The sequence below is a fragment of the Cololabis saira genome, chromosome 19, assembly GCF_033807715.1.
Source record: "Cololabis saira isolate AMF1-May2022 chromosome 19, fColSai1.1, whole genome shotgun sequence".
Taxonomy (NCBI): domain Eukaryota; kingdom Metazoa; phylum Chordata; class Actinopteri; order Beloniformes; family Belonidae; genus Cololabis; species Cololabis saira.
Genome location: NC_084605.1, coordinates 4,709,997 through 4,723,370, shown reverse-complemented (window position 1 = coordinate 4,723,370; position 13,374 = coordinate 4,709,997). Strand labels below are relative to the sequence as shown.

The following is a 13,374-nucleotide window of genomic DNA, read 5'->3' as shown; positions in this document are numbered from 1 at the left end:
GCAGCAGAGAAGTGTGTTAGACTGCAGCTCTGCATCCTGGCCTGGACCCTGGATTGTCAGGGGGAGTGTTTAATAACATTGGCCAGATTTCTAGAAATAAGAGCTGCACCATCCCGGGTGGGATGAATGCCGTGTCTTCTAATCAGACCGGGCTTTCCCCAGAAGTCTCCCAAATAAACTTACCAAATTTACGATTACTCTTTTCCAGCAGCGTCAAATTTGCTTCAATGTCGCCCGCTCTGGCCCCCGGGATGCACCTAACTATGGTTGCTGGAGTCAGCCTCACATGCCTGACTATGGAGTCGCCAATCACCAGGGTCGGTTTCTCAACGGGTGTGTCGCTGAGTGGGGAAAAACGGTTAGACACATGAAGCGGGTGGTGGATTTCCGTGTGCCCTTTAGGACTAAGCTTCCTCCGAACCGTCACCCACCGGTCCTGACTGGCCGGCTGCTCGGGAGCTGCATGGGAGCGGCTCCCAGCAGCTCCTACAGGCCGGTCCGCCGCTAGCTTAGCCTGGTTAGCTGACGAGTCTATCGGAATATGGTCAAATTGGCGGAACCGGACCTCTAACTGGCTGAGCCTCGCCTCCAGTCCTGCAAAGATATAGTACTATTTTACCAGAAAACAATCTAAGTTTAGACAAAAAAGTCGGGAGAGATCAGAGCCTGCAAACGCCGTGCAACGGTAACCAGTGGTGGACAGTAACGGAGTAAATTTACTTGAGTACTGTACTTAAGTACATATCCAGAGGATTTGTACTTTACTTGAGTATTAGATTTCTTTGGTACTTATTACTCTTACTTGAATACATTTCCAAGACAAATATTTTTACTTTTACTCGAGTAAATTTCTAGGAAGGCTGAAAAGTACTCGTAACTTTCAGGTCTGCTCGTTTTTCTTCTTCCCTAAAATCCTATTGGACACAAGCTGTTTTTGTCAAAGGAGGAGACCTATCACAGTGCACGCTCTCCACTGGGATGTACGTAAAGCGGAAATACGCCAAGCCTCCTCAAAACGATACAGCCAAAGTAGCCTGCGTTTGTCAAGACAGAGCCGCAACAAGTCAAGACATAGCCGCAACAATGGCTACGCCTGCGTCAGGAGAAGAAAGACAATCCGCTGAGTCATCTGAGTCTGATAATGAGCCGGACTCGGAGCAGGGACTTTCACAAAATCCTTGGCCGTATCTTAACTCAATGTTTGAGTTCGACCGAGTAAAAAACGAGGGCACAAACAAACCACAGACATTTACAACTTAAACTTTACAACTTAAATTAATTTAGAAAAAATAAAGTAATTTACTGATGTGGAAAATAAGAAACTTACTCTTACTTTTACTTAAAGTAAATTTAAAAGCATTTACTTTTGGATACTTAAGTACCTTTAAAAGCAAGTACTTTTCTACTCTTACTCGAGTAATATTTTGACTGAGCTACTTTTACTTGTAACGGAGTAAATTTTGACCAGTAGTATTTGTACTCTTACTCAAGTACTGGGGTCGAGTACTCTGTCCACCTCTGACGGTAACAGACCGCAAACACCAGGAAGTGACGCGATGCATGACACAATACGTTGCCCAATCACTCAGGCCGGTCTGATGGCCTGATGGCTTCCTCTTCATAGATCTTCATCTCCTGTCAGGAGCTTTTTCCTCTGGTTGACACATCTGGAGGTCTGACCTTCCAGAGGACTGATCCTGATGATGATCCAGAGTTCCTCAGCTGCTTCATGTCTCCATCAGTTGTCCATGTTCCTGATCTTGTTCTAACTTTTCACTGAGGTCACATGTACGTTCTCAGTGGATCAGCAGGACTAGTAAACCTTCAGCACCACCAGTTCTCTGATGGACCGTCCTCATCCTAACATGACTTCATGGACCTTCAGCTGGTGTTTGTCTCTGTGAGGACAGACATGATGTGAGCTAATTCTTCCTGGTTCCTCCACAGAGTGGACCAGCAGAGCTCAGAGCCTCCCAGCGGTCCGTCTGTCCAGCAGCATCAGACACAGCTGGACTCCATATTTCTGGTCTGTACATGAACAACAACTGTTTCTCCATCTGTTCTGTTGATATTTGTCTCCATGCTGGTCTCTGGAGACCAGTGGACTGTCAGTCTGTCCAACATGGGTCTGATGTTTGTCTCCATGCTGGTCTCTGGAGACCAGTGGACTGTCAGTCTGTCCAACATGGGTCTGATGTTTGTCTCCATGCTGGTCTCTGGAGATCAGTGGACTGTCAGTCTGTCCAACATGGGTCTGATGTTTGTGTCCGTGGTTTCAGTCTGATTGTGTCCTTCATGTGGTCTTCTGTTCCAGCTGCTGGAGGACAACATTGTCCTGTTTGTGAAGAACGAGCTGAAGAAGATCCAGAGGGGTCTGAGTCCAGATTACCCAGAATCCCTAGAGCATCTGTTGCAGGGTGAGGATGAAGAGCAGAGGAGAAGCAGCAGAGAGGCGTTTGTGGAGATCACAGTGAACTTCCTGAGGAGATTGAAGCAGGAGGAGCTGGCTGAGTGTCTGCAGAGCAGTAAGAGGATTTTTTATGAACATTTTAGCTGCTGGGTAAATGAACCAGAATGCCTCAGGAGATGAACAACATTCACAGATCAGCCACAACATTAAACCCACTGAAAGATGAAGGGAGGAACTCTGCTCATGTTGTTCCAACAATATTCTGCTGGAATCAGATCTGCATTCTTGATCCACTTGAAGATTATTTTGACCGTTGACACCCAGCTAAACATTTCTGCAGACCAGTCGCCCCCACATGGTCCCAGCACCCCCTACAGTAGCACTATCCCTGTACAGGACAGCAGTGGACCTCAATAAACATGTTTAACTGACCAACACCACAAGATAACTGGAAGATTTCAGTCCTGGTTTTCCTCTTCCAGGAATTCTGCTGAACTCCAGATTGTCTTGATGGTTCTACAGATTATTCGATCAGATCATCTTCAAATCCTAAAACTTGAAAATGCACTTCACAGACCCCACAACAATAACAAGAACACAACAACCCGCAAATCCACAACCCATCAGGGCTGTACTGTTAACATCCTGGTACTAGAAACTCCAGGACCCCCAGATGTTCTTGTCACCTCCACGTCCTGAATGTTCAGAGGTGTTTTGGTGGTAAAAGTGATTATACTCAATATGGGACAGATCATCATAATGTTAGAGTCGATCAGTGTCGGTTTACATCCTGATTATTTAGGAGAATTAAGTTGAACTTTTAAAACACTAATTGGTTTCTTTTTTCCACTTTTATTAAGGGTCTTTTTTTGCAGTTTGTAAAAAGCGGCTGAAGTCTAAGCTGAAGAAGAAGTGCCAGTGTGTATCTGAGGGGATTGTTAAAGCAGGAAACCCAACCCTTCTGGAGCAGATCTACACAGAGCTCTACGTCACAGAGGGAGGGACTGGAGAGGTCAACAATGAACATGAAGTCAGACAGATTGAAGCAGCATCCAGGAAACCAGTGAGAGCAGAAACAACCATCAGACAGGAAGACATCTTTAAACCTCCACATGGAAGAGATGAACCAATCAGAACAGTGATGACGAAGGGAGTGGCCGGCATCGGGAAAACAGTCCTAACACAGAAGTTCACTCTGGACTGGGCTGAAGGCAGAACCAATCAGGACATCCAGTTACTGCTTCCCTTCACCTTCAGAGAGCTGAATGTGCTGAAAGAGAGAAAGTTCAGCTTGGTGGAACTTGTTCATCACTTCTTCACTGAAACCAGAGAAATGTGCAGCTTTGAAGAGTTCCAGGTTGTGTTCATCTTTGACGGTCTGGATGAGAGTCGACTTCCTCTGGACTTCCACAACAATGAGGTCCTGACTGATGTTACAGAGTCCACCTCAGTGGATGTGCTGCTGACAAACCTCATCAGGGGGAACCTGCTTCCTTCTGCTCGTCTCTGGATCACCACACGACCCGCAGCAGCCAATCAGATCCCTCCTGAGTGTGTCTCCATGGTGACAGAGGTCAGAGGGTTCACTGACCCACAGAAGGAGGAATACTTCAGGAAGAGGTTCAGAGAAGAGCGGCAGAACAGCAGGATCATCTCCCACATCAAGACATCACGGAGTCTCCACATCATGTGCCACATCCCAGTCTTCTGCTGGATCACTGCTACGGTCCTGGAGAAAGTCCTGGAAACCAGAGAGGGAGGGAAGCTGCCTAAGACCCTGACTGAGATGTACATCCACTTCCTGGTGGTCCAGGCCAAACTGAAGAAGGTCAAGTATGATGGAGGAGCTGAGACGGATCCACACTGGAGTCCAGAGAGCAGGAAGATGGTGGAGTCTCTGGGAAAACTGGCTTTTGAGCAGCTGCAGAAAGGAAACCTGATTTTCTATGAACCAGACCTGAGAGAGTGCGGCATCGACGTCAGAGAGGCTTCAGTGTACTCAGGAGTGTTCACCCAGATCTTTAAAGAGGAGAGAAACCTGTACCAGGACCAGGTCTTCTGCTTCATCCATCTGAGTGTTCAGGAGTTTCTGGCTGCTCTTCATGTCCATCTGACCTTCATCAAGTCTGGAGTCAACCTGCTGGAGGAACAAAGAAACACCTCCAGGTGGTTTAAAACAAGAGCAAAGACTTTTTATCGGAGTGCTGTGGACAAGGCCTTACAGAGTCCAAACGGACACCTGGACTTGTTCCTCCGCTTCCTCCTGGGTCTTTCATTGGAGACCAATCAGACTCTCCTACGAGGTCTGTTGGAACCAGAACAAAGAAGATCACAGAACAATCAGGAAACAGTTGAATACATCAAGAAGAAGATCAGTGAGGATCTGTCTGCAGAGAAAAGCATCAACCTGTTCCACTGTCTGAATGAACTGAATGATGGTTCTCTGGTGAAAGAGGTCCAACGGTCCGTGTGGTTAGGACGTCTCTCCACAGATGAACTGTCTCCTGCTCAGTGGTCGGCTCTGGTCTTCATCTTACTGTCATCAGAAGATCTGGAGGTGTTTGACCTGAAGAAATACTCAGCTTCAGAGGAGGTTCTACGGAGGCTGCTGCCGGTGGTCAAAGCCTCCAAGAAAGTTTTGTAAGAACGAACACATCTGTTTTAGTTACAATCACAAGTTGTGTTCTTGGAGGAAACCAGTTAAATTCACTGTTCAACTAAGTTCAGGTTCATGTGGGACCAGTTCTCATCAATGATTCATCTCAGGAAACTTTACATGCAGAGAAGAGAAATGCAGCTTTGATCAAGACTGTAGTGCAGCAACATTTATTGATTAATAGTTGAATTGATCAGTATGCATTTAAATTCTATGATTCATTCATTTGTTGAATTAAATAATCAATGTTTAAATTACATCAGGGGTGTCCAAAGTCGGTCCTCGAGGGCCGCAGTCCTGCATGTTTTAGATGTGTCCCTTTTTTTATCAAACCGTGATACAAGGAGCTTGGTCATCAACATAACTATCCAGACTTTGATGATGCAGATGGTGTTGATGCAGGGAAACAACTAAAACATGCAGGATTGCGGCCCTCGAGGATCGACTTTGGACACCCCTGAATTACATGATTATTCATTCATTGTCTTCTGTTTTAAGTTACTTCTACATGGAGGCAACAGAAAACCACCTGCCGAGTTTGAGTTGTCTTTTTCATGAAATGTTAAACAAATAAACTTTCCTGAATAACCTCATGATCTCTTTAATCTCCTCTGCAGGTTGAGTGACTGTAACCTCTCAGAGGACATCTGTGCAGATCTGTCCTCAGTTCTCAGCTGTCAGTCCTCCAGTCTGACAGAACTGGACCTGAGTAACAACCCCCTGCAGGATTCAGGACTGAAGAAGCTGTGTCCTGGACTGGAGAGTCCACACTGTCACCTGGAATCTCTCAGGTCAGAATCCACCAAGTGTTCAACTGTTGACCGTTAGAACTGTGGTTGATATTGAAGGATTGTTGATGGGAGTTTTAATAACTGTAACTGTGTCCAGATCGGGTTGAAGCGTTACAGACAGTCGGTCAGAACTGTGTTGTGCAACAAGTAGCGCTGTTCAGCTATCAAGAACTATTCATAATTTTATTCAACAATTATTAATAATTAACAAGGTATATTACTTATCAAATTGAATTGAATCAAAATGACTTGATTTTGCAGGGGCACCACATGGGCCATAACCAGGAAAAATGATACGTTTTACAGCAGAGATCAGTCTCAGAAATAGATATTATTCTGCAGAGTAGTACATTTTACTATTATCACTACGGAATAATCGTTGAAGGATATTACTAGTTCGGCACTAGCTCTGTCAAACAGCCATTGTGACGAGAATTTGTGTAAAACATCACAAACAACTTCTCATTAAAATCAATCAGAATTTATTTACATCAGGTACCAAGCAGATGGTAAAGCGATACCCAAATAAACTCTGATGGCAACGACATTAAAAACATAAACACTAACTATCAAGAAAAACAATAAGAATAAAACGTTAACTGCATGAATGGAAAAAGAAATCAAACATGTGATACAAAACGATCATATATGTTTCAAAACACAACGTAGCAACGCATTTAAAGATGGCGGCGCCCTGTGGTATTTAAAAATGGCGGCGCCCTGTGGTATTTAAAGATGGCGGCGCCCTCGCCACGCCACCTGCAATCAGATGGGATGACAAAACACAGTGTTTACTGTGAGTACGAGATAAATAAAAAATAAAATGATCACAAAAAAAAGCACAGTGTTTAAAACGTGAATAACTGGCGGAAAATGACGCCACAAAATAAACAAACCATAATGATGCTGGTAGTTGCCGGCGTTACACAGTTATATGTGAACAGTAACTTCATCAAACCCAAATTTAGCTCTGAACCGCTCTAGATTAAACTGATCACCCAGAACCATAAACCTCACGCCTCCTCTGGGTCCGGATCGGGAAGCTGCGGGCTCTGTCGACTGCGGTTTGCGTTTCTGCCGGGGTTTTGCAGTCAGAGTCTCTCGGTTTCTGTCTCCTCCTCCCTGAAACGAAACGGGACAGCAGTGGAGTGCCGCCTTTGGCCGGGCCGTGCTTTTGGATCAAACGGAGCCTCTGATGCGCTTCGAGGCGCGGCGGGGCCAGTCACTTGTGGCTCTTCTCGTCGGTCGCCGAAGCGCGGGCGTCACGGATCCAGGAAATGCAGCTCACAGCTGAGGCAAGGCGCCGGCTGGCCGTCCTCGGGACGTCCCTCCACCCCCGCACCAAAATTCTCAAATAAGATGATTATGTCAGACTTTGAAATGTTTCCTATTTAATATTGAATTCGTTTCCATAAAATGATCAAACTGGAGCACCAATAAACTCTCAAATGGTGACGACCTCAGCAGCAGAAGTGTCTGTTCTTCTAACCTCGACTCAGTCTGTGTCTGGATGTTCACAAGGTTCTGAACTGATCAATATTCTGTCATTGATCCATTTCTGATCATCTGACCTTGAATAAAAACCAGCAAATTGTTTCTGGAGACTTCAGAACATTTCAGACCAAATGACGTCCCTGGAAACAAGAATGCTGTTTGGTTGAGTAAAGAGTCAGAAAGTCAAATGTTTATTCAGCTCAAATGAAGCTCATTAAAGTGATCTTTAAACACAGCTGACTTATCTGGTTGTAAAACTCACTAAAGTGTTGAGGACAGACACGTCAGTCATGAAGTGTGATGTCACATGTTCAGGTCACATGATGCTCTTCACACTTCTCTCTCCACATCTGGATGCTGTCGGCCTCAGCAGCAGTGGGACTCTTTGTATGTTGATGTTCATCCACAAGTTTAGTTCAGGCTGAAACGTCTCAGCAACATTTGTTGGATTCAGGGTGAATTCCAGTGTTTCTGTTTATCCTCTGACTTTTCCTTCAGCGCCATCATCAGGTAAACACGAGGACAGAGTCAGCTTTAGTCTCAGAGCAGTTCTCTCAGAGTCTCTGCATGTGTGTTGTGTTGTGTGTCTGCAGGCTGTCAGGCTGTCTGATCTCAGAGGAAGGCTGTGCTTCTCTGGTCTCAGCTCTGAGCTCCAACCCCTCCCATCTGAGAGAGCTGGACCTGAGGTACAACCATCCAGGAGAGTCAGCAGGGAAGCTTTTGTCTGCTGGACTGGAGGATCCCCGCTGGAGACTGGGCACTCTCAGGTATGAAGACAGAAGGACATCAGTGTGCTGGACTCTTCATGGTGTTGTGGACATCATCTTTGTGGCTCTCTGGTTTTCAACAGAGATCTTTGAGCTGATGGAGCTGCTGCAGCTCATCTGGTGCTGCAGCAGAGCTGATAGATGCAGTTCACAACTCTGAGCCGTTCTTGACCCAGTAAACATCCCAGAACCCAGAAAAAGAAAAGAATGTGTTCAAACTGTGCTGCAACGTGACTGTTACGTTCACTACGTCACGGGTGTTCGGCGGTGGTGCGGCGCAGGTGAGATGATGAGAGTGGGAGGTTCACTTACCTGATTGAAGCACGGGCTATAAACGGGAGCTGGCACTAGTTGCAGCATGTTGTCACGTCGGGAGAGATGTGCCACCGGTAAGCTGCTGTTTATATTAATTGGGCTGCGGTTTAAGTTTGTTTTGAAAATGCTGCCGCTGTGCTGGCGTTGTTTATGTGCGCCGTTTGTCTGCTTGATCCGTAAATGTTTGAGTTTGAATCATGGCATATTCACTATACTTCCTGGTTGCGGTGCATGTTGGGAAATGTAGTTAATTGTTTTACATGGGTAATGACTTGCTTTGCTCAGCGTTGCTACTAAAAACTAAACTCATTATTTGCACTTTGGGCCAATATACTGAGAGCACTTTGTGGTTAAGGCTGTTGGTTTAATGTGTAGCATTGCTATTTATTTACATTTGGTTTAATTAATTGACTTGGTTTAACAAATTTGTGGCAATGAAATGTGGCTTGTGTGTAGCAGTGCAATGTTTAAATGTGCAATGTTCAATGTTGCTTGTGAGGGAAATTGTTGCATTTCTGCAATTATTGCATATACAGTTTAAAAAACGAATTATTGTAAATCTAATTTTATTATTATAACACTAAATACTGATTATATTACTACTACTAAATTATACTTGTAATTTATTTTTGCATAATTTATTTATTCAGAATTTATAATATATTATGTTTATTGCTGTTTACACCATAGCTTTTCTATTTTATAGGTTTATAACATGCTATTGTGGACTAAAAACAACTTTATAAGGAAACTAAACTAAAGTAAATAAAAAACCACAAAGAGTTAAAACAACGTGTCTTCTTCTGGCGCCGTGTTCGGTGGGGAAAATCTTAAAGAACCGAACAGTTATAAACCGAGGCCCACTGCACTGGATTGAGTGCAGCAAAAAATAACCACGGACTGCTTCATTAAGGAAGCTTAAATAATCAACCCAGGACCAGCTGGCCTCTCACTTCTGCGACCCCAAGTTTACCACTAATCAAACTGCCCATTGATCAAGGATAAAGGAGCGTGTATACACTTTGGCAGTGACAGCTCTCCAGTCAACACAAAGGGAGTAACAATGGCAGACTTGGAGAAGCTTAAAAGTGTGCGATCAAGAGCACAGGCTTCATTCACCAAAAGGGCCCATACTCTCACCAAACTGGGACTCTTGGAATCGACTGAAATTCTCAGGGAATGGAAGATTTTCAAGACCGACTTTTCTAAAGTCACAGATGCAGGATATGAGTATGCTGAAGCCCTGAGGGAGTCAACGGATGAAGAGGTCATAACATCTGCAGACCAAATTGATGCAAAGACAGCGGAGTGTGAGAACAGGTTCCTCGAGGTAAAGACAGCCGCCCAGGAAACTTTTTGGACCAGCTATGGAGAGGAGGCCTTCTTCAGGCAGGCCGAAACGGCTGGGTCGGCCATCACTCAGGCAGAGGAAGAGGAAGGTAACCCTCTGAAGTCAATCAAGGACCGAAGGCTGAGGAATAGAGGTCTTGAAAGAGAGGACAACAAACTCGGAGAAATGCTAGCAGAGTGGAAGGAGTTGCTTCCTGGTTCGAAGGTAATAGATCTCAGGACACGCCACAGGGCACTAAAGAAGAGGGTCCTGGCATTGTTGGACATACTGGAGGAAGATGAAGCCGACCAAGTAAAGGGTAGAGAAAGAAACCTGGGAGAGGATGGCAGCGTGGTTGGTGATCCACCAAAAGATGCTTATTTCCCATCTTTTCCCTCTCTCCCTGACATGTCGACTGATCTCAAGGTGAAGCCTAAAACCAACATGGGGGCTTCGAACATGAACACCCGGCTCCCCTCACGGCCAACCCAGCCCCTCTCACGGCAAAGCAGCCCGATGACCGCAAGAAACCCTGATCTCAAGCCTCAAATTAGTCTTGAAAGAGCACGACTTCCCACTTTCTCTGGTGACATGAGGGACTATTACCGTTGGAAGACTGAGTGGGAGGACCTACAAGAATTGGGTGTTGTGCAACTCAGGTAGCTTGGCTGTCCAGTTATCGAAGGATTATTAATAATTTTATTAATAATTATTAATAATTAATAAAGTTGACTATTTATCAAATTGAATTATCAATATGATAAATAAAATCCTCGGGGCACCACCCTGTTCCTTAAGCAGGGAAATGATAACTTTTACAGCAGAAAATCAGTCTCAGAAATTAAGGTTTATGCCTAATACAGTAATTGAAGGGTGAGATCCGAACACTAGGCTCTGTCAAACAAATCAATTGTGACCAAACTGCATGAAACAACAGAAACCACTCATTAAAAATCAATCAGGATTTATTTACATACAGGTGTCAAAAGATGATAAACGCAACACCCCAAATAAAATCCGGATGGCACACTACGTAAACAGGGACAGGAATTATACATTGCAAAAGTTCCAGTCATCTGTTTGGGGTGTGACTAGTGTGTGTGTGTGTGTGTGTGTGTGTGTGTGTGTGCGTGTGCGCGTGTCTGCATGTGGGTGTGTGTGTGTGTGGGTGTGTGTGTGTGTGTGTGTGTGTGTGTGCGTGTGTGTGTGAGTGTGTGTGTGTGATCTCAGTATGGCTCGGGAATTTATGACCGAGGGGAGCGTCTGTGTGTGTGTGTGTGTGTGTGTGTGTGTGTGTGCGTGTGGGGGGGGTTAGTACGAGAGGAAGAGGGGGAGAGATGCAGAAGAAAAGTAAAATAATAGACACTCTTAAATAACTTCTCACTACCAGAAACCCAAGACCTTCTGATCTTTCCCACCCAGAAATGCCCCACTGTGAAACTAAACTTCACACGTGCGCTCTGGTCATTCAACCGGGAAATTTAGAAGGGCCTTGTTTTCGGTTGTCGAGAAGCATGTCATAACGATCCAGCAATGTGGATGCAGCAGTAGACCAATAAGAAGATAAACAAAAACACTTAAGTTAATAAACACAACTATGACGGGATCAGCAGTCCAGCTCACAGCGTAAACTAACTTTTAAAGTGTATTACTAAGTTTTCTCTGCCCAGACACCAAAAACAGCCTCTTACGTGAATCTTTGCATTTGAAGAAAAAAAGGGTGGTCAGTCAGTGTTCCTCGGGGAACAGCTGGGTGTTTACGCTCAGCAGGCGATCCTGATAAAGCGGCTATCACTCCCTCCTGTGTCCTTGCTGCGGATGAGGGGATAGCGGCTGGATGATGGGATAGCAGCTGGGCACAGCACTTGGCTTCCTTCAACTTCGGATCGGCGTCGCATTCACGTCGAGGCAATGCAGGGTCCCTAGTTCGGCTTTCTGGGCTCGGAACCGCGTGGGTCGCTCGTGCAGCGCTGCAAAACGGACGCTCCTTCGTTCACGAAGGAGAAAGCCGGCCCTTGGCTGGCTCCCTGGTGAGAGACCTGTGGGTGAGAAGGAAGAAGCAGAAAAGAGAGAAGAGGCCGGAGAGAGGGCGGTCTTCTCTTTTATAGCTGCATACAGGAAGTTGATACCCCTTCCTGCAGCTCGGGGTCCTTGTCCAATCAAAGTGTGGTGCCTTATCACCAAGAGGGTCACATATGCAAATCCTGGTGTCCATGGGGTTTTTCCGTTCTCCAGACCACGCTGGAGGTGTCGTAAACTCACCATGAGGCAGGGATCATGAGACTTTAGCTTTGGCTTCGGCCCTTTACTGGTCCAAAATAAATGTTCACCCAATCATAAATGTCATGAATTCATAACCATATGGACGGTGGTCCAACATGGGTAACCCACAAGGTGCGGATTGTATAAAAAAGTTCCACTTATTAAATAGTCTCCACGAAAAGGTAAAGAAGGATCTCGTCCTATCTAGCTGTGGATCCGCCGATGAGATATTCTGGCTGCTGGACTACAAATACGGGAACAAAGCAAAAATAGTCATAATGATTACCAACGAGGTCCAGTCCCTTCCCCCAGTCAAAGGAAACAATCCCAGAAGAACCATTGAATTGATACAGGCTGTGGAACGGGCACTGTGCAATCTCCAGATTCTTGGTGAAGAGGACGCTGTAAAGAACCGTGTTGTTGCGCAATCTCTGGAAAGCAAGCTTCGCAGTTTACTCAAGAGGGAGTGGATTACGCACAAAACTAACCCAGCAAACGGGTTCTCTCCACTGTACCACTTTGATTGCCTCCTGAGATTCTTGAAGAAGCAGGAGGAAATTCTTGAAGAGTTGGATCAGTTGGAACCAAGTCCTGCAGACAAAGGCCCTGTGGAAAAGGGTGCTGCAGACTACCCAGATTAGAGAGGGAGGAAGGCTTTCACTAAGTCCACAGCAGGTCAGAAGGACGTCCATCCCAGCTGCACTGTCTGTGAAGATGACTCCCATGCCGGCAGGCTATTTGCATGCAAGGTCTTCAGAGAGCAAGATCTCTCAAGTAAAAGGGCCCATTTAAAGAAGCTAGTGTTTGCGGCCCCACCCCAAGGATGGAAAAGGATGCACACCCAGATTCCTCTGCCCAAAAGCAGATTGTCGGAGAAGAAGGGTGTCGGACCACAATCACCTTCTGTGTCCTAAGCCACCAACTCCAAAGAAGGACAGCAGCAGTGATGAGCAGAGCACCATAAAAAATGGAGGAAAGAAACTTGGCCTTACCAACAAACAAGAGGAGTTTCTGGCAGAGCTTACTCCAGAACAAAGAGAGAAGTATAAGAACGCATTCTCAAACAAAATATCCTCAACTGTATGCGCCAAGGCTGGAGATGGACTGCAAGAACATCCAGTTGTGATGATGCTGATGGAAATAACAACAAACTCTGGATGCCTTATTGGCGCCCTAATCTACCTCGCATCTGACACCAATTATATCACCAACGAAGCAGCCGATCGCTTTGGACTATGCAGTGAGAATATCAGGCTTATTGTCCATGGAGTCGGGGGGATGAAGAAGACTGTCCTGTCCAGAAGATATTCCCTGTGGCTAAAGGTGAAGACATCAAAGGGAAAAGTGGC

The 13,374-nt window shown here is 45.5% G+C and overlaps 1 protein-coding gene across 1 annotated transcript in view; it reads left to right on the top strand.

The window, feature by feature from the left end:
* The window catches only part of LOC133419731 (NLR family CARD domain-containing protein 3-like), a gene marked incomplete at its 3' end in the record, with an annotated part of 116,300 nt that overhangs the window by 82,817 nt on the left and 20,109 nt on the right, over positions 1 to 13,374 (top strand). The window contains exons 4-8 of the mRNA XM_061709134.1: positions 1,948 to 2,026; positions 2,315 to 2,525; positions 3,271 to 5,050; positions 5,684 to 5,857; positions 7,945 to 8,118. Of these exons, the coding sequence (XP_061565118.1) occupies positions 1,948 to 2,026; positions 2,315 to 2,525; positions 3,271 to 5,050; positions 5,684 to 5,857; positions 7,945 to 8,118 (2,418 nt within the window). The remainder of the gene's footprint in view (positions 1 to 1,947; positions 2,027 to 2,314; positions 2,526 to 3,270; positions 5,051 to 5,683; positions 5,858 to 7,944; positions 8,119 to 13,374) is intronic.